Source organism: Fistularia commersonii, chromosome 2, assembly GCF_037954325.1.
Source record: "Fistularia commersonii isolate RoL2024-O1a breed Wild chromosome 2, RoL_Fcom_v1.0, whole genome shotgun sequence".
In the NCBI taxonomy this organism is placed as follows: Eukaryota; Metazoa; Chordata; class Actinopteri; order Syngnathiformes; family Fistulariidae; genus Fistularia; species Fistularia commersonii.
Window position 1 is genome coordinate 10548262 of NC_141285.1, and position 22293 is coordinate 10570554.

General features: G+C 41.4%; 1 protein-coding gene across 1 annotated transcript in view; it reads right to left on the reverse strand.

Moving 5' to 3' along the window:
- The window catches only part of jag1b (jagged canonical Notch ligand 1b), a 27917-nt gene extending 16261 nt beyond the window's left edge, over window positions 1-11656 (reverse strand). The window contains exons 1-5 of the mRNA XM_086166977.1: window positions 11364-11656; window positions 10762-11067; window positions 3923-3974; window positions 767-1024; window positions 326-386 (exon numbers count right to left, since the gene is read on the reverse strand). Coding sequence (XP_086023103.1) covers window positions 326-386; window positions 767-1024; window positions 3923-3974; window positions 10762-11067; window positions 11364-11420 — 734 coding nt within the window. The 5' untranslated portion in view covers window positions 11421-11656. The remainder of the gene's footprint in view (window positions 1-325; window positions 387-766; window positions 1025-3922; window positions 3975-10761; window positions 11068-11363) is intronic.
- Between the last annotated feature and the right edge of the window lie 10637 nt (window positions 11657-22293).

Below are 22293 nucleotides of genomic sequence, written 5' to 3' on the forward strand. Positions count from 1 at the left end.
GAATGGGATGATAATGCTTCCCACACTTTGAGCAAAACCCAGTTCCAACGTGGAGTCTTGGCAGTTAAGCTTCACTGTCCACAGACTGGCAGCGCTGGTCCAAAGCTCCATAAGAGATTAACAAGAAGCTCAGCCTTTATAGCTCCTCTAAAACTCTGGTACTGAAAGATATTTGGCGACAAGATAAAGCTTATATGACAGAGCTGGTGCTTGGACAAAATCCATCAATATTTAAGTCCTCTTCAACACAAGCCACATCTGTGGGTCTACAAAACAAATGGGACTATTTGACACATTAAAGTATTAAATGACAGCTTGCACTTACTTGCATCCACCTGGCTCCGTACATGATCCATGTTCAGTGCTGCAACCTTGTCGGCATATAGCTGGAGGAAAGAGGAGTGAACATTTTACTGGCTTGAGACTAGTTTTAAACTTTAATAGCTTTAATAATGAAAGGACTATTCTCAGCTAGTCTGAGTACCACTGTCAACAAACAACTAGGTTGATATCAGAGGGATTAAACCTTCATGAGAAGTTAACTTTAATGGAAACAGGGGAGAAGATAGGGAGAGTTCAGAAACAATGTCTTTCATTCAATACAAGTGACCCCTGCAGACAGTGAATCAGCATGAATTACAGATTACAGTCTGGCTGCTTTGTAGGAGACTCATTCATAGTCATAAATTCTGACTTTCCCAGGCAGTATTCCCCTCGTACCATGAGGTCACCCCTTCATCCAGGCTGCAATTTCAGTAGTGCTTACCTGTGTTGCAATTAGGTCCCGACCAGCCTTCCAGGCACGTCTTGTTTCCATTGTAGTCACACGTGTAGTGGCCAAAGAATTCATCCCTGGGCCGACAAAACTTGTTACAGCCAAAGCCATAGTAGTGCTCATCGCAGCTGACCCGGATCTCATACTCAAACTGGGCAACCGGGCCATTGTGGGTCAACTTCTGCCAATGTGGGCTGGGGTTGATCATGCCGGAGTGAGAAGCTTTTTCTATTAATTTCCCATCAGCACCTAAACAATCAGTACAACACCATTAATGATGCTGGTTTGATAGAGAACATCTTTGTGTCGGGGTAGTGGGAACTCAAAAAATGAGCTCAGAGCGGAGCACAAATTCTATGCAATTAAGAAAATGTGAACTAAAAAGGAAGAAAAAGATGGAAGATTAGCAGGGGGCCAAAAAAGGAAAATGCTGCCTTTAATGAGCATGCTTTACTACTCCCCCCCCCCCAACTCACACACACACACTGCCTTTCCAACTCTCCTCGGCCAGTTTCTAAGTCTCAGGTTTATAGCTTGAGGATATTACTGCATGGTGCCCTCTGCACATCTGCTCAGGCATGGACGGAGCCACAAAAGCCATAAATCATAGTATGAAGACACAAACGTCACAGTAACTGCTGGAGTGCCTACCCGAGTGCCATCAGCACTTTTTCCAGAATGCATATCATCCATTGTGAAGAGCAGTCGAAAATGCCTGTGCCCAACGGTGTTTAACTCACTTTACAAGTATCTATGCCTCAGAAGGAGAACCACTGTCCTGGCTGGGATCAAAACAATTATTAGATGCAGACTCGAAAATGGCCATTGTCAATATTAAACAAGAAAAGGGCTCTATCAGACGGGCAAGGACTACCTGGGGAGCCAGAGGCCATAATCAACATGACACACAGAGCAAACACTATCAAAATGAGCGAGCATGCTGTGTAAATCTGTAGATGCTATTCTCCACACGTACAAGATTTATAACTCACTTGCACACACACATATTCCTCGCTACTTGATTTCTAAATCTTCCACCTGGGAGAGAATGAAAAGTGTCATGGACATTATTTACTGCCCTCAAACGAACAGAGGGGGCTGACTGTTGGGTGAATCGCTTCTCTATGTAGTATCATGCAACGCAACTGAGAGGGATGGCTCTGTCATTTTACTGTGCTGTGATGTGTATATGGGATAGGCACTGAAATCACAGTGAACGGTAACATTTCGCAGCGGTATGGAATCCAGAGCCCAGCCGTGTGGCATTTCACTACCGACCGCTGACCTGCAGTGTCAGGAGTAGCACATCCGTACTACCTGCTGCCTGGCTCAGAGCTAAGCATAAATCAGACAAGCTTTATAATACATATAAAAAGACCATACTTAAGCAAAAGATAAATTATTTGATTTGGAAAGAACACTGACCTTACAAACAACAGGGTCGACTCAAAAAGTCACCGCACGAAAATCTGGAATGTCTACTCTGGTGGTAGTTTGAAATGAGATTATCAACCTAAGAAAATAACATGTATATTTAAAAACACAAATTTTAATTTCGAAGGGGAGAGAGTATGTGTGGAAAAACCAGTTGGGCAAATCCCAACATAGGAGGCTAAGAAAGGCAAGCTAGCTTGTCAGAGCTCAGAGGGGCTTATCCCACATCGAGTGTGTACATTCAGGGGGCTTTTCACACCACTGCCTTAATAGCTCTCTGGGGAGCGGCAAATACAGCAGAAAAGACTGAAACCTTGTTGACCTCAAACAGTCCTGCATAAACAAGCATGGGCCAAGACCCTCCCTCACCATGCCATCACTAGTCTGCCTGCTGGCCAGAAGGACTGCCAGGACAATTAACTGGCTAAAAACCAAACACTGATGCTCAGCTCACGACCACAGGGTTCTCACTTTCATGGAAAGAACACTTGCATACAACTTAGTCCACCTGTGCTAGATATCTCCTTGCTGCAGGCACTGTGTAAGCATAGCTTATAGACCTCTGCAAGTCAAGCACTGTGGCTACGAGATTATGTCTTTTACGCAACGGTAGCCAACTTAACAGTGCTTCATGCCTAACAGAGATCACTTTGTTTGTCATACTTCACATGTTGTAGGGGGTCTCTACACTCAACGTCATCCTTCTTAACAATCATAGACCAGCCACCAATTTTAGAAGACATTCATCAGGAAAGGTCATTAACCTGTCTGTCTGATCACCAAACTCTGTTTTGTCTTAGAATCCCTACCAAGAAATGACTAAGTACATACACAAACTTGTATTCCAAAAAAAGAGACAAAAGCAAGCAAAACTGAAGAAAAAGAAATCAACATGGGTGAAGAATTCATTGAGTTGTTTTCACATGTTCACAATATATAGCTTGTTTTCATAAGTCTCGACTATTATCGGTAATGTCCCCTAGGTACAACAACAACATTGGTCTGTGTTGCAAATGTAGATATGCCATCAACAGTTTCTTTTATCACAGGATTCCCCTAAAATCATGCCTTGTAGTCTCATTGGCTCAAGTCTGCAGCTTGTTTTCAACAGATACAAATACTTATCCCGCAAGATATCTGGAATGTGACTGTGACGCAGCCATCGGTTCACACATATGGCTCCAGTGTCATTAGTGACAGCTGAGCAACTTTCCTACCAATCTACAGCTGAGGGCACCAAAAATGCTGTGATATAGTTGCAACTAAGACCAAACTAGAGAATGGGTGCACCCCAACATTGTTAGTGTGAGCAGTTGCTGCCGGACGAACTCCGTTTCATGCCCCAGTGACAGAGAGACAGTGTAACCCCGACACGAGCTCGCACCAAATATCATCAGTCAGACGACATGAAACATTTTCATTTCATCTGCCCCTCCACAACAGTATATCACCTGCAACTTGCCTAGTACTTCCTTCTCTCCATCCTACCTCGGAGATCACTTAACACACTTTCTTCTTTAAAAGACACCCAAGTTCACCCAGTGGGCGATGTTAAGGAATGTATAGTGAGTGTTGGGGCTTGGGTCCAGAAAGAGTAAAATTCCTTTTCTGACCTTCAACATGACTAGTCCATGACATTTCCATGAGACATAAGAGACATAAGGAAAGAAAGGAAGGCATGATGAATAAGCCAGACGCTGACTAAATACTCACCACCAGTTTCATTGTTGAAGTCCAAGGCTTCCACTATCAAAGTGTAGGACCTCTGAGAAAGAAGATAAAACAAAGCAGGAGATATAGAACATGTTAGCAAAGATCACAACAATTTGAAGAAAAAAAAAAAAAATAGATCTTAGCATTACTAGAAATGAATAGACATTTTTGCATCATTTTTGCATCATATAATTAAACATGCTATCTAAAGTGGTTTCCTACATATTTGGAGTCTTTGGTCATGAGTTAGATGTTAAAAAAAAAAAAAAAAAAAAAAAAAAGACAAAAAAACACCTTGTTGACTTTTATACCTCCCCTCCCTCTTTAAGATGTGACCTCAGGAGCTTTAAACTCACTAGAATATCATTACTCGTCTACTGAAGAAACTTACGAGACCAACTATAGAACCACTAGTTATTAACTTAGAACAATGGCCCTGCTGATCTGATTATGAGAGGATAAGCTTACGGTGGTTCAAAGGATGACAGACACACCGTTAGCTGCAGGGTCTGGCAGAACACCCACCCAGCGGGAGTGTCTGAAGTACCGCAAAATACCCAGATCAGGCAGGGCTCCTCAGGATAACCTCTTGTGTAATGAATAGAATGAGTCAATGTAAAAATAAAAAGACATAGCACACAAAGAAGGAATTTTCACCCAGCAATAGCAAAAATGTCTTCATTTCAGCCACAGAAACCCTGCTTGTTTTTTTCCTTAACTGCAGTTTTCTCTGTTTATAAAATGTGGCAAGAAGTTTATTTCTACTTTTCTGACCAAGCACACAGATCTGTTTTGCAATGTTCTTTTATGCAATAGCTTTTATGCAAATTTTACAGGGATCAGCACAGTGCAGTCAATGCTATAAACCATCCAGACTTGAATGCTTAGGAGAGCTGCTTTAAGGCAAACCCAAGAGTTGCAGACACATAAGCTACCCAGAAAAGAAGTATGTCACTGATTGTGAGGCACAGATCTTATAAAAAAAAAAATAAAAAAAAAATGGCAAGGAAAGTAAGACAGGGAAAGGGTCTGAACATGAGCTACACTCCAGAGGGACTGTCTTGATTTCAGCACTCCCAAAACGCTTTGTCTGATTCAGGGTCGGTAGCGCTCACACCGATATCAGCTTACACATTCACACCGCCCTGTGCAACAGTCCTGTCGGGGGGGGGGGGGTGAACAATGTGCCTGCGAGAGCGCTTAGCGGTCAGAGAGAAAGTATGCAGTTGTGAGGAAAGTGTAATCCACTTACAGCATATCCACTGAATGCACCAACATGTAATATTTGGACACACATCAACACCAAACAGCTCTGTTTGGAGGAGACTCCAAAATTCTTTTTGCCAGTGAATGTTTTTGCTGCTATGACTTCAAGGTAAACAAGCCTGATTGAAGGAAAACCCCTGCTCTGTTTCAGAGAGCAAAAGACTATGACTCAAACTTGAATCTTTAAGGGCTTTACCTTGTTTTGTCATTCTATTTAACTTGCCATCTTTCCTGGATGTTTTGTCTCATCATGCGCCAGTTTCACTGCAATCAGATCAGCCATTATATGAAAGAGAGCGCTCATCAGCAAAACAACGTCTACAGCAAATTCTGACTCACGACTTGGCTAGAGTCACTTGACACCACCACTGAGGAACGCAGTCCGGGGAAATGTGATACCCAATCAGCTAATACTACTGCCTAACTTAAAGCTCGCTATATTAACACGAACAAACAATAGTCCTGTAGTCTCTCAAGCATGTAGCAGTGTAATATTGTATTATGCCCCCCCCCATTTAAGAGTTCCACTTGAACTCACAGGAAAGCATTAATTCATGACAATAGAATAATAAATACAGATCTGATATTAAAACAAGAGGCTCACTGAATGCTTTGAAGCTTAGGCATTAGGCAGATTTTATCATCTGTTTGATAGAACATTTAACAGATAATGTATTTCAGGGCCATAAATCCAAACCAAAAAGGCTACAGGTAAATAGAATTAAAAGCAGGAAAAAAAAGTTTTGTTTCTTCTCTACCAAAACATAAAAAACTCAGGTAAATATCAGGTTAAACTATTTAGCTGTTGGTCATAGTGCATTGCTAAAATAAGAAAAAAACATCAGTATTCTAATTAATTTTTTTGAAATTTGATGTAAAAACTGAATAAAGGTCATACATCAATAAAAGTACAAATAACACCACATTGGGCTATTTCACTGGTTACGTTTGTAACTGTATATTAATCTAATTCTTTTTTTTCAACATTACAATGTACTACTGCTGATGATGATGACGGTATGTTTATGACAACACCTCACTAAGGTGCTACAGTTTCCTTTTACCAGTGCACTACCTGCTTCACTTTTAAACACATGCATGGGCAATTATGTTCTTATAAACTTTTATATTTTTGCAGGAAAAAAAAATATCTAAACATTATGACTGATCACAATGAATGAATAGAAATGAGGACATCCCCCCACGAAAGAAAGTCATAATCATGAACGTCGTATTGATGGAATTCTGACTAATATCAGAAGTTCTAAGTTATAAAAAAAAAAAAAAAAAAAAAAAAACACACACACACACAACTTGGCACTGCAGTTTGTCTCATCAATTAGACAAAATTTAACTGGCTGAGGAAGAAGAAATTATTTTACATAAGGTTATGTAAGGTACAGACAATCCGGGACAAACAAAAACACCCCCGAGCTTAGATCCTCTGCTCAAGGAAAGTTCCCGTCATGCCTATGAATGACAAGTGAATGTTTTCCAACTTGAGGTGGCCTGCAGTCAAGGTGCGTAAAGTTTAATGAGTTATTGGCAAATTCCTTTTATAAGTCTATCTTCAACAAAACACACCCACTTGCCTTGGAATTTTGCTGCATTGTAATCATCACAGCCACTGACTGGCCTTGTGAAATGGCCTTTGGTTGCTGACAACTTTCACAAATGATTTCAAATAATAACCCTCAATATTCACTGACTTAACATTTTGACACACCCCTCACATTGTGTATCTTTGAGTTCATGTCAAGCAAACTTCAGCTATTCATCTTGGGGGATTCACATTATCCAACAACAATGTCAGACTGCCTTAATCTAACAAGTAACCTCACCATTATTGCAGTGTTTAGTTCCAGACCAAATAACTGCTCCCAGAAACAGAGATACCGCCCAACTCTTCATTCACTTACACTCCATAACTCCTCGTGGTTATCAGCTTGGAACCGTCCACCACAGCCAGGTTCACTTTTCCCAGGCTCCCAGCTGACTCACAACTTCTCTTTGAACTGCAGAGCACTCTTGCTTACACTCACACACTCCCAAGCGCAGTAAGTGTGGCCATATGTCCTCTTATCTTTCCTGGCCAAGCAGACACTGTCCAACAGACAAGCAACATAAGAGGCAAAGATCATTTCAGTTCAAATTGCGCTGACTTGCCAAAGAACACCACTGAATGCTCGAATTTGGGGGAATTTTTCAAATATTATACATAAACAAAAGTAACATCTTGCCTGTGACCAAAAACTTAGCCATCGTGTACCATTCCAAGATAATTAAACATAAGTTTGTTCTCACAGGCTTACACACAAAAACAACAGTAAAAAGTCAAATGACAAGGCACAACAGATTAGACAAGCATGGGCCAACAATCATCAGAGGAAATACAAACAGTCAAGTCAAAGAGATGTTGACTTTCTGTATCAGTTTTCCTGAGTCAATCACTCAAAGAGTGCAACCACTCCAACCACAGATCTAACCAATGATTGAAGCTGTAGACACCTTGTTGGACATTTAATTCAGAGTTAGTTGGGGAAGAGAGACACCTCCCATAGTCATATTCAAAGGCAGCAAAGCTCCGATGGACAGAGAGGAAGGACTGCATTGCTGACCAAGAGGTCATCAAAATAAACAACTGGAGAATGACTGTTGCACAAAACACCAGCTTATGGGAATCTTTTTTAAGGTATATTCTCTAAAATGTGACAGAACATCACTTCAATGAAAGACTCACTTGTTGCCAACTAAAACAAGACAGATTTTCGATCTTGTGGAAGAAAACAAAATCAAACCATGGACCGAGCGGCAAGAATCAAAGTCAGATAAACAGCTTTCACAAAACAGCATAGTCACTTATCTTGTCAAAAGGTCATCACTAGGCATAAAGGCACAGGGGGAGAGAAGGAGGGGGGGAATCAGATGTAAAAAAATGTACGCAAGTATTCCGTTTCTGCGTGGCTGAAATTACTCTAATAAACCACATAAGAAGTCCTTATGTAATAAACTGCCACAACACCATTAGAATTCTTTAAAAGACCCTGTTGTAGATGGGGTGTGACGGCAACTATTTTCCACCACTCTGTCACGCGAGTCATTTGCACTTCATTGCTACATCGGATTCGATTAAATAAAACAAACATCTTTATTCTCCCAACTGCCAGGAGCTCTGCCCCTCCAGGTTGAACTGTGCTGCTGCTCAGCCACAAACCTGACTGCAGCTTTAAGTTCATCGGGAAAATTATCTGGTTCATTAGGTACGATATCTGCCTAAAAAGGAGAGGGGAAATTCATTGTTTTAAATAAAGGCATAATTGAATGAAATGACAGAAGAACTGTGCTACTTGCACAAAACATGAAAAGCCAAGGCTTGCTCTGCATAAAGAATAAGAAAATTCCTTAAAACTGAGTAAACAGGTGCTTGATTAAATTGACACCACCACCCATATAGGCCTTCACTTCTCCAGTTGCATGAATTTGGGTGTTAAACAGGCCCATATGGCAAAAAAAGCTTCAGAGGGAAGGTCACAGTTTGCCTGAGAGACAACTTTTTCACTGCTGAGTCTACTACAACTGCTTCCTGTTGCTTGCCCTGCACTGGCATTACAGCTTCACAGCCTCCATTGTGCTCTGTAATCCTCACTGTAGTCACCCAGCGCACACTATTGTCCCCGCTTGATACACTGAGGGCTTGCGTCGCTGGGCCCGCACTTGGAATAAAAGCACGACTCAAACCATTAATCGATACGGGGCTGCGTGGTACAGATGGGCTCACGTTAAAAGATTATTCCGCTGCAGGCCTGGTACTCGCCCTACCTGATCCAAGCACGTGTGTAGCCTCATTGAGTGCAACAGTTACTGTGGGTGGCAAGGTTAAAGTGATGAAATGCCTGGGGTCCAACCGAGCGTGACTTAAACAAAGCCCTTGGCCTGAACAAGAGGCCAACTTCGTGCAGCTCAAAGAGAGGATGAAGTGGGGGGGCCTTCATGAACTCTGAGTACCCAACAACCCACTTGCACCACATTGCCATCTGTCCACAGCAGCCAATCAACTGATGAAAAGGACAAAGAGTGATATCATACCAAACCTGATTATTGTTAATGTGCACTGAAGTAAAGCACTTGAAGTGAGGGAACGGAGAATTTGATGAGAGCCTCCGTTCTTTCCCAAATCTTGGCCTCTGTGTTCTGAAAACTTCTTAACAGCAGAGGAGCGTTACAGTTGATTTGTCCGATCCCAGCTGCAGGAAACTGAATGATTAAGTGGCAAAACACTGGACGAAAAGTGTACTTTTACAAGTTGACAATGGTCTTCCAATATGGAGTGAAAAAAAAAGCTGAGTATAGCTACAGCAGTGCTGCTAGCTTTAATTTCAAAAGTCAGCAACTACGACAACCCCCTCCGCCCCCCAGCCAAAAAAAAAAAAAAAAAATGGTTTTCAGCTGGTAACATGAAACTAATCTGGCACCAAGTGTCCATGCCAACTTAGTGTTACCATAGCCTTAACATAAACAGAAACCCTTGTCTTGGGGGGGGGGGGATGTTGTGCGGCGCCAGAGCATATCAAATTGCCAGCTTAACCTGCTGAGAACTTTGTTTAACTGGCAGTTAGATCAAACACAGACCTAAATTATCTCCTTCGCCCTGCAAGTCACAACCGAGTGAAAAACCTATAAATATATCCGACATGAAAGAGAATCACGCACAATGTCTTACTTGATATTCCGACTGAGACTCACCAACACGCACAATGCTGAAACAACTACTTCCATCTAGATTGAGATAAAAATAGTCTTGATGTAATTGGACACACACATTCCAACCACTAAGCCTTTCACCCATCAGGCACAGTGGAGGAGTTTGAGGGCCAAGCAGTGGGGCCAGTCAGTCTGTGCACAGTCCTAGTTTTTCACATCACATCCAAATGCGCTCCGGCATGGCAAATCATCTCTCACAGACCTACAACATTCCCACAGGCCAATTACAGCATGAAGGAGAGCAGACGGTTGAGCAAACCAGAACGGAGGCTTTGACTCTCCCTACTGTCATGAGCTCCACGGCTTGCCTACAGGTGAGGGGAGGCAGACAGAGCTTATTTGTAGTTTAAGACCAACATATTAAATAAACACGTGAATTCTGGTGCATATTGAAAACGGTCTTTCCCGGGGGGTAATAAATTAAAGCTCTTTGTCATTTCTTCGAAGCCAAAGAAGAAATGAGATTTGAAGATTATACAAAAGTACTTTTCAAAGACTATTTATGCAGGGCTGAAATTGGAAAAATGCGTGCACCTGGTTAATTGTCAGGGATAATGAGACCAGGAGGTCCTAGGAAAGGAGAATTCACAGAAAGCCAGAAATGAAAGGACAGTTTGATTTATTGTTTGTTGTGATTTCTATCCAACTTTTTTTCCCCCCCCTTTTTCTTTTTGAAGGGGGGGGGGGAGGGGGACTGACGGACAGTAATTGCAGCGAAATTGCCCCTGCGAGCTGACATTTTCTCCTTTATTTTTCTTTTGGCGCAGCGTCGGGAAGCACAGCAAAATGTTTGTCAGGTCTCCAAAACTCACCGGCCAGGCAAAGCTGAAGGGCAAAACAATCCTGGATTTGTCATTCCTGACAGGGCTCTTGAAAGAAAATGTATTCCCTCCGAGGACAGGCGTAGATCCCATTCCGAAGCTGCAGGGCCCCGCAGCAAAAACTCTCGACTGGTATTCCTTCAGGCAAACTTTGAAAAACGTGTCGCACTCGTCCCGTGTGCACTTCTTCTCCGCCGCGCTCCGTGCGCCGTCACAACACGAGCCGCTCAGCAGCTCCCCGTTCACATTGTGCATCGACAGGATTTGTAACTCGAATTGTCCCGACCCCACTGACACCTGTTGGGGGAGAGCAGAGCGACGGAGAATGAGTCACTTCGGTCGGTGCGGGAGAAACCGTCCTTCCAAGATTAAAAAAACAAACAAACAAACAAAACAGACCTATACACACATACGAGTTAAAACCACGACCGAACACGTTTTGGGTTTTCCACCTTCGTTCGCGTTATCAAAAAAAAAAAAAAAAAAAAAAGGTTAGTCGAGCGTCGTGCATTGCAATCGAAAGTCCACGCGGTTGAACCGGGTGACCTCGCCGGGGTTCCCCCCCACCCCCACCCCTTCCCCGTAGCACCTACCTTTGCGAGGAAGAAGAGCAAAAAGGCTGCAACGACCGAGCCCCGTCTCAAAATCATGCCTCCGGACGGTTGTTGCCACTCGCTGAACTAGTCGTCTGGCCGACACACGGCACCAGAGCTTCCCCGCTGGTTTAAAACATGCACGGGTGGGGAACAAGACTCCGGTGAGCGGAGCACGGGATCCCGGTTCATAGGAGACCTCGTCCGACGCTCCGGGCTGCTCTTCTGTATCACACAACTTGCTGCTGAGGAGAGTTTCGGCTTCCAGTGGCCATGCGGCAGCAGAGCCCACTGCTGTCTGACTGCTGCTGCGAAGAGACGCTGGGCTGCACAAGTTCAACAGGGAGGGAGTGTCCGCGGGGCCTCCATATTCATGAGCGTGAAAGCGAAGGCCCGCCCCCAGTCCATCATGGCAGTAATGAAACGCTCAAGGTTGCTTCGAAACACTCTTTGGCACTGATGTTGGGGGGGGGAAATACGAATGACCTGCACTCATTTTGATAACCGTATGTCATCGCAAGCACAAACGAACAATCATTTCAATACCCCCGTCCCCTGTCCCTCGAACAGGCCTTATCTGCCAACGCCCGGCATCGCTTGGCTACTACAACGCCGCGATTTATACTTTGATTTAACCTCGCTCATACTTCAGGAAGAATTGAGTTTGGTTTTGCTCGCCTACGTTTGCGCCTCCGAATCAAATGCAACGATCTAACACCGAGGACAGGAACCGATTCAAGGGCATTTCCGCGAATGCCCGGGACGTTTGAGATCTTCGTGTTTCTCGAGCCCCGGAGATCTGCGTGCCACGGGAATAACATGTGGCGTACATGCAAATGTTTGGAACGTTTTCCTTTATTTTTGATTATTTTTTTATCTGTCATAGAACCTACAAGGCGATATCAGGGGTGCACACAACAGTGCCCCAGAGTGGTAGAGTTGCAGGCTTTATGCCTGCCTGTGGAATTTCGCACATTTAAAAGGCTGTTTCCAATCATCAAAAAGTCAGTTATGGTACAGAAATAATGGCAGACATTATTCTTGCCATCAAGATTTATACCATGAACATCCACAAAAATGAATTACAGGGGGGAGGAAAAGGCTGACAGATTGCTGTAACATAATATTTCCCCTGAATCCTTTTCTGCCCACTCTGGTTTCAGAGGACAGTTGCAGCCAGGTGTATCTCCCGGAGGACAAAATCTGTGTTGTAGATTACACAAACGCCCCCCAACACAAAAGCACACACATTTATATGAGAGGATGGGAAACTCCCTCCCCCTGCGTAAGTGATTTATGTGGAACAATTACACAGGTCACTCAAAGGGTCAAAATAATGGAGACACAGTGGGGAACTACAGCAAGAGGAGCGTATCAGTTAGTAACCAAGCAGTGTTTCATCATCTTTACAACTGCTTATGAGGGTGCCTATGTTTTTGTACCAGATAAGCAGAAATGTCTGGTAACCAAGATGTAATTTATTTGATTGTTTTCAGAGAGTTCGGCATAATCAAAAACCTAGTTGCTTGTTTAGATCCTTCAGAAACGCACAAACGGGCAAAAGTGCTTGCAGGCATTTACATTTAAATATCATGTTTATGATAGATTTGAAAGACTTGGACAAAAATGATATTGATTGCAATTGATATTTGAAGACAGAAACGTATGTGTGCCCTTTCAGTTATCTTCAATCGCTGCTGTCAATATCTAAATGTCCCATTTCCTGCGATTGAACTTCAAGATGAAAGGTATGGCATCTTCTCCGCCTGCCTGACCTGATAGACATCTCAGGTTACAGGCCTCATTGAAATGCTCTGTCTGGGTAATTAGGGTTAATTGGAGAGGTTTTTAACCCTAGAGGGTTTTTCGCCTGACAGCAAAAGCCGAAATTTAGCTTGGAGTGTACGGATGTTTTAGGGGTGCACTGGCAGCTTCTTCTCTACTGTGCAATGTTGCAAACATATCATGTGCGCAGCAGTATGGTGAAGAAATACCAATAAAGGAACAAGTGCAGTTGAAATCAGTCTTTGTGCCAAGATAAAAAAGTACCGGGAGAATGCTTACAATCAATTGTTATACATTATGAGGATTTTTCCCCTTCGGTTCTAGCCTTCCACCCATTTTTTTGATGATTTCCATGTGCTTTGTTTTTCTACAATTTGAATTGGATATGCCTTAGATATGGCTAAGTACTTTTTAGTTTAACTAATACGGTGCCATCATATGCCGGTTGCAGAAGTGCCTTTTATTATCAATTTGATGTGAAGAATAGAATTAAAGAAAATATATAAATAGCTAAATGACAGATAAGAAATACTGCTCAGTAAGAGAAAATATTTGATAGACGTACATCTAAAAAAAGATAAGCATGCACACACTTACACAAAACCACACACATGTACACACACTCACACACACACACACACACACACACTTGCATATATAGCAGTGTTGTCTAGGATTAAGTGGCAGAGATACTTTTACATTATCCATCTCTTCCAGTTGAGTGCCACTATATGTATCTAGGCAGCATTCTCGCTGCTCTGTAAGCATGGTCTGCGGTCGTCATGAAGCACAGACAGGGTTTCTCCTCTGAGGCCATGGTGCTAATCTCCTGCAGCCTTAATGTGATTATGGTAATGATCACACAATTGACCCCTGGGCTTTGGGGGATCCTTGGTTCACGCATCCTTACACAGGCTGCACAGGCACTGTGACTTCACTGGCCTGCATACAAGACCATCAGACTGAGCCAGTACTGGTGGCCCACTCCTGTCCCCCTGTCCTTGCTGAGCTTGGAAGAGTAGAGTGAATGACCAAATAAATTCCAGCCAGCAACAAAAGAGCTGAACGGCCATGAGAGAGATGGATATCTTTTGTTGTCTGACACTCAATGCCGTATTCCAATCCAATTACCTCAGCCTTTTGCAACCCCTCCTGTTGCAATGCATGGCATTGAAGCCTGCCTGAATTCAGACTCGGACCTCGAACAAGAATGTGGTGGATTAGGTGCTTAGAGAACATTCCCTTCCCCCTATCTTTACCAAAATCTGTGTTACACTCACTTCTAAAATGACTTCAAACAAATAGCGTTTCTTCTCATTTTTTTAAATATAGTAACCTGTTAGAACACATTACATTATTGTCTAGCTGGCTAAACATAGTACAGAATAGTTTCCTCATTTGTCCCTGTGCTGACAAAAATAACAAGAAGTTGTTGCGATAGAGAAGAATCCTATCATGGACAATATCATTGTCCACAAAGCCTGGTAGAGTAAACATAGGTTTTTTTTCCTCTCTTCTTTTACATCAGGAAGTAGTGGAACTGATGTGCTCATTTGTTTTGTTAAAGGTAATGCCACATCTCTGCCACTGTGCTGTATGGCACCACAATCAGGTTCTTTGTGGTGACTGCTATTTCTCAGCCTGGCTGATTTTTACAAAGCATTTTCAACTTTATAGCGTTAAGTGGTGCCTCATGATAAGGGCAGATGAATAAATATCTCACATTTTAGTGGGAGAAAATTAATCTGAGAATATAAATATCCTAGCTGTGTCCATGAAATACAAGATTTCTGAGAACATTTTCAATTTGCCTGATTCGTCAGTCCAAAAACCAAACATTTTTAACGTTAAAATTGATGGAAGATTAGAATAATAACAATTAATCAATTAGATAAGAAATCAAATAACAGACTGTCATGGGCCAAATTCTGGTCAGTGTAAACTCAAAGCCGGACAGATTGTATGGGGTACATTTTTTCCAGATGAAGAAGCAACATATGAGTAGTTTGGTCGTACGGCGGATACTCGAAGCAGTATCAGCAACATTGTCTCAGATGGGAACGATTTCTGTTTCATCCAAAAATCATGCAGCATGTGAGATAGACATAGAGCCTAGACGCAGGGCTTAATCAACAATGGTATTTGAGTATAGGGCCTGACCCATGTTGAATTCTTGAGACCAACACCAGTACAGAAAGAAGAAAAATACATTTGTTGCTGACACAGCAGAGGATATAGATACTTTTCAGGGAATGGAAAGAAGATCTTCGATTTGTGGGTTTTGGACATGTGTTGCATCAATATGAAAATACTCAGGTACTCAAAAGACTGTTTTCCTAAAGAAATCACTTTTTTTTTTTAAAAGTTCACATTATTTCACAACCCAGCTATGCTGCAATTTATTTTGTTCGCTATCCAAAACTCTAGTGTCACCCACTAGATGTCAACATAGCGTGAAATCAAAACTTAAACCATTCAATCCACTCGCTTTTTGTCATCTACCGAGGAGCAGAACTCTGCCTCAATTCACCTACATCAGTAATCCTTGGAAAAATTACAGACTAACTAAACTGACAAACAGGGACAGCAGTAACTCTACTCTTTATCAGTTATTCTGAACAGGGAAAATGAATGTTATTGTACAATCAAGTCATACAATCGAGATACGCCATAATCTCCTATTTCGGTCCATTTCAACCAAAGATGTCAGATTGACATTTTGGCGAAGTCCTTTTTGAATCAGCCCATATATACTCATGTTTACAGTGACAGCATGATATGGCCAGCAAGAAGTGGTGTTCTTGGCATCCATATCCACTGATGAATTCAAAGACTCACAGTGGGAATGTTAGATAAGGGCTGGCATAAATACATCAGTTTATCTCAGTGTGTGTTACCGATGCCTGTGTTGACAGCGCTACATCTGAATGACAGAGGATGAGGGCTTATGGCAAACGGGGTCAGTTCTCTCTGTTTTAGCAGTAAAGCAACATTGTTTACATAGTGTTTATGGGAGCTGCTTTTACTGAGTGTGCTACAGATGGTATCAGCAAATGACACTAAAATAAATATTATTTTCTACTGTTTAAGGTAGTGGACTTTAAAAAAAAAACCTTTTTGAGGTGATGTCGGAATGTGCGTGCGTGTGTGTGTGTGTGTGTGTGTGTGTGTGTGTGTGACTGCCGTCAGTGAATCATAAGTCTGTGTGTGTCCTGACACATCTTGGACAATCATTAAGGTATTTGATCAAATAAAGAGATCAACGGCAAGAGTGCTGCAAATCAGATTATATCTGCTTAGGCTTGTGGCCTACACTCAATTATATAGCATTTCCTAGCTACAATCCTAGCTTCAGCACTGCTGATCAAGCACCTTGTGTGTATGTATGTGCATTTTGCATCTCATGGCACACCTGCTTAACTATGTGTGTGATTAGACGTTCCCTTGTACTTAGAAAGTTTCCAAGATACTAATTGGGGGATTGGAATCTTGATGGCTCGAAGCACTGATTAACGTGACAATATGGGAGGTTGCGAACCATTCAGGCAAGGCGATTAGGCCCAGTGTCCATCAAACCATCCAAGGTGGTCTAACAAAATAAGTAGGGACTGCAAATGTTCAGTGAGTCAGAACAGTGCACTCTTTGGACAGGATATTGGCCCTCGCTGGAGGTGAGTGTAGGTAATTACCTGAACTTCCTATCTGGAGGAGGTGACACTGATAAAACTCTTCCTCTCTTTTGTCCCTGTTTGTTGATCACAGAGCACCATAGATTGTGCAGAAGTCTGTCAACAAACAAACAAACAAAGACAGACAATTTCTCTACTTGTTTAAGACGCTCAAAACGATGGCCTGTAGATTTGTGGAGAAGAACCTGAACATAAACATTAGCCCAGTCAAATTGACAGCCACTGCCAGCCTAAGAAGAAAATATTGATGCTGGCACAATCTCGATGTCCCTTGCACTATGACGTAGGGGTTTTTCCATGACATATTTGATGATCGCTTCCGAATGGACCTGTCAGTTTTAATATAAGTGACCCATGCATTTGACCTTACTCTTAAGTAAATAAAATGGCTCCCACACACACAGACAGAAAGTGTGATCACAGACCAGGAATAGGTCTTGAGATAGAGCAGGCATTTGCAAGCTGAAATATGTTTTCATGCTCAATCTTCTCAATCTTGAGTGAGCCTATTTGAATTAATGTTGTTTTTCTAAGCGTGCGGATTGAAAGCCACAATGTTATTTCAGGAAACTGGATATGAGGTCATGATATGACATTCAAATTACTAGGTGCTGTAGGGAAGTGAAAAAATATTACAAAAAAATGAGCTTTAACATTAATGGGGGATGCCTGTCAGAATGTTTACTTAGCTGTTTCTATGCTCTAATTATTAGCGCATAGAAAACCAGAGAAATGTGTTTATTGTAATTTTGCAATAATTTTGTAAGTCTGTAAGTTTTGTCAAATAAACAGTAGTTGCTTGAATATTGTGTTAATGTAATTGACTCTAATACATTAACATAATATCCAAGCAACTACTGTTAATTTTGTAAGTCAATAAACACATTTCTTATCATTCTTCGTGAGCCAACATAATGGCAATTAGATGACAGTGTAACAGGGAAAGGACAATGTTCAGTTTGTTTATGTGACAGAGCAGTAGTCTAAAAAATATGAAAACAGATTGGAAGAACTGACTTACAAGAAACAGGCCGAAGCTGAAATGGGAGGGCTCACTTCACTGGAGCGTGTCATCTACTTGTTAATGTTAAACTAATGAGACTTTTTTCATTCCCATCGTCATTAGGCAGTTGGTGTGAGGCATCTGACATGATGTGTATCACTATGCACAAATTTCATGGAACGATGTGCACTGATTTGATCCAATGCATTATTTGTTTCTTTGTAAAAACAAATAAAATAAAACTTTGTAAATCAGTTTAGTTATGTGTTTTGTACCTATCTTTTGTGCCTTCAAACATAAACGTTTCCACTAAATATTGATTTACAGCAGCTGGTGCCTTATCTGAGCAATCATGACAGAAGATCTCAGTACATGGTCTTGTAATTTACTGCAAGAACAAATGAACATACCTTTCTTTTCCAAAGATTTCCTAAAGGTCTCACAATTAATTACTACCAGATCTTGATGCAACAGCCTGAATCTGTGAAATAATACAAAACGGATGATGTTTTATTGGAGATTTATCTTTATTGTATTTTTTCCTTACCCACTCTTAAGTGTGGACTTTAAAACACAGATTCAGAGTCACACATTTGAAAGTGTCAGAGTCCAACTGAAAATCCTGTCAAAGACATGAAAACTCTGACAAGGACGCCATTTACTTTACACTGCTTTTCTTGTGGAAAACATGAAAAAAAGGGAGGTATCTCTTCACAAAACATCTAAACATTTTACCAGTTTATCACCCCATTATTTCTTCATTCTTCACAAAAATATCTAAATCTATTTAAAACATTTGATTTGTAAATGAATAAAATAAGGCTCTTATGGTTGCAACAACCCTTATTTTCAGACTCATGGTCTGCTTTAATCTACCCAAGACATGAGTGAAAACAACTCAAATTTACTTGGGACTCCCAGTAACTCCAACCATGAGACTGTTGCACCGCTGTCATTTCCCAGTGAATATATATATATATTTTTTTCAGATTTCAATGACAAGATCTAATTTTTAAGATCTAAATTTCCTGTTTCGATTATGTTTTAATGTCCAACAGGAGTGCTCTCATCATCACTTTCTCTTTTCCTTCTAGTATCAACAAAATTCTCGCTAACAGTATTCATAAAACAATCAGCAGAGGCAGGCATTGCAGGGTGGTGGTGGGGTAGAGGGGTCATGTATAATAATTCTGATATATGAAACAAAATTATATAACACACAAAGCAAATATTTGTTTAATTTCCCTCCAAATATCTCCCATGTTTCTGCAGTTGGCTACTGAATCTTGTTTCCTTCATCTTGTAAAGGCAGGAAAATTCTATGCACAGCTGCTCCACATCCAAGACATCATGACAAGTGAGAAATGGAAAAGTTTTGGCACATATGATATAATTTCTATGTTCCAGAGGTCTGAGTGGGAATAAAACAGACACAGAGGAAACCGTTTATATTATTTGGTTGTTTTCAGGCAACACAAATATAAACAAAATGCAAGCTAAGGAGTGGCTGCTTTTTCTCTAACAGTGGGGAATAATGGAAAAACAAACATACATACATACAAATAGATAGGCAGACTGACAGATGAACAGGCAGACAGACAGATAGACAGACAATTTAAAAAAACAATCACAGAGGAAAGCTTAATGTTTAACAGAAGAGATGTTTAAATATATCTAACACTTTCAGACAAAAACAGCCCACCAGCTTTAAGTGTGAGAACGAGAGCATCTTGCTATTTGAGCTCAGGCCAGGAAACAGAAACCTCTGCTTGGTCAGCAGCGCTACGATCCTTTGAAGAGGTATCTGTTTGCAACAAACTGGCACCTCTTTCTGGACTCATCCCTCTCCTTGTTACACCCCTGTTAATGGCTCAAAACAGCAATGCAAAGTGTTCCCTGCTGCAAGGAATGCATACACAGATACAATTAGGTCCAGAAATATTTGGACAGTGACACAAACATATTCAGGATACAATTATATAATCAATATGGGCTTAAAGTGCTGACTCTTGCTTGTAATTTGAGAGTATTCAGATCCAAATTGGAGCAAGGGTTTAGGAATTACAGCTCTTAAATACATAGTCGCCCTTTTTTTTAACAGGCCAAAAGTGATTGGAGAATTGACTCAGAAGGCTGGAAAAAAAAATAACAAGGCTGCATGGGCTCTTCCCTTGGTAACCTGTCATCAATTAAGCAGTTAAAAGGTCTGGAGTTGATTCCAGGTGTGGCGTTTGCATTTGGAAGCTGCTGTGAACACACAACATGCAGTCAAAGGAGAGCTTAATGGAGGTGAAGCAGACCATCCTGAGGCTGAAAAAAGAAGAAATCCATCAGTGAGATAGCAGAAATGTTAGGAGTGGCCAAATCAACAGTTTGATACATTCTGAGAAAAAAAGAGTGCACTGGTGAGCTGAGGAACTCAAAAATGCCTGGACCTCCATGGAAGACAACAGTAGTGGATGATTGCAGAATCCTTTCCATGGTGAAGAAAATCCCCTTCACAACATCCACTCAAGTGAAGAACATGCTCCGGGAAAGTAGGTGTATCAGTCTCTACGTCTACCACAAAGAGAAGACTTCATGACAGTAAATACAAAGGATTCACCACAAGGTGCAAACCACTAATCAGCCTAAAAAATAAAAAGGCCAGAATTGACTTTACCAAAAACATCTGAAGAAGCCAGCCCAGTCCAGCCCAGTTCTGGAACAGCATTCTTTGGATAGATGAGACTAAGATTAACCTGTACCAGAATGATGGGAGGAAGAAAATTTGGAGAAGAATTGGAACAGCTCATGATCCAAAGCACACCACATCCTCTGTGGATGAGGATATGGTGGAGGCAGTGTGATGGCAGGGGCATGCATGGCATCCAATGGCACTGGGTCACTTTGTGTTTACTAATGATGAGACAAAAGACAGCATCAGCAGCCAGATGAATTCTGAGGTGTACAGGGATATACTTTCTGCTCGGATTCAGCCAAATGCAGCAAAGTTGATTGGTTTACGCTTCACAGTATAGATGGACAATAATGCAAAACATACTGCAAAAGCAACCCAGGAGTTTGGTTGCGGAATATTCCGCAATGGCCTATTCAATCGTCAGATCTCAACCCAATCGAGCATGCATTTCCTTTGCTCAAGACAAACCTTAAGGCAGAAAGACCCACAAACAAGCAACAACTGAAGACAGCTGCAGTGAAGGGCTGGTAAAGCATCACAAAGGACGAAACCGAGCATTTGTTGTTGTCCATGGGTTCCAGACTTCAGTCAGTCATTGCCTGCAAAGCATTCACAACAAAATATTGAAAAGTAACATTTTACTTAGGATTATGTTTATTTGTCCAATTACTTTTGAGCCCCTGAAAGGAGGAGCATTTGTGTAGAAATAGCTACAATTCCTACATGTTTAACCATTTTTGTTTGACCCATTGAATTAAACCTTAAAGTCTGCACTTCTATTCCATGGTTTCATTTTGAAACCAATGTGGTGACATGCAGAGCCCAAATCAGGAAGACTGCGTTTCTGCCCAACTAAATCTTGGTCTAACTGTATATGTATTTACTGGATATATATTCAAAACTCTGTCCAAGGGGACTTTTAAAAAGGTTATCTTCAATGAAGACCCTCAGAAGTACTTCAACATAATTACAGTGCTGTGCACACAAATAAGCTACCAGGTCTTCTAATAAACCACATGTTAGAATCTAAAATAATAAATCAAATGTACCAGGACTGAATGTTCGAGTCTGGGGCGGAGAGTGAGGGTGTAGCTCCTGACAGGTTAGGCTGGCAACTGACTCCCAGCAGCAGACAATGGCTTGACATGCAGGTGCCTGTCTGTCCCAGGCTATGGCAACTTCCACTGAAAGAGACTGCACCCCAGAAAGAATTAGAATGGTGGAGGAAAAAAAAAAAAGGTCAGCATTGCCAAGGGAGGCCAGTGTTTTCTTGATTCACTGACAATAACAATCAAGTGTATTTTTTATGATGGCAAAAGAAAATTACTTCTGGAAACTAGATTATCCAAACATTGCTTTTTTCACTTTTTTTATACATCAGAATTCCTTACTGTGTGTACTTGACTGCAATGTGTAAAGGCTCAAATATCTCTTCCTATCATGCATTGTACTTATAAATCCATAAGAAGTCCAGAGACCCTTTTTGTCACGACTAAGGACAGTCCCTTGTGGAATGTTAAAGACTTGTCTCTAGAAATCAGGTCAGTCCTATTGTGGACATATGGCTTGTGCACATTCGTTAGGAGGCAAATGACATTTTGTAAACTCATGGGGTTGAAAGTGAGAAGTTGTGCTCATTAATGAGTCCTGGTTTTCATCTTTTCCATATATGTATATGTAACATATATATATATATATATATATATATATATATATATATATAAACCAATGAAAGACAATAAAAATATTAGGGAGTACTGGACTCTGCTAACA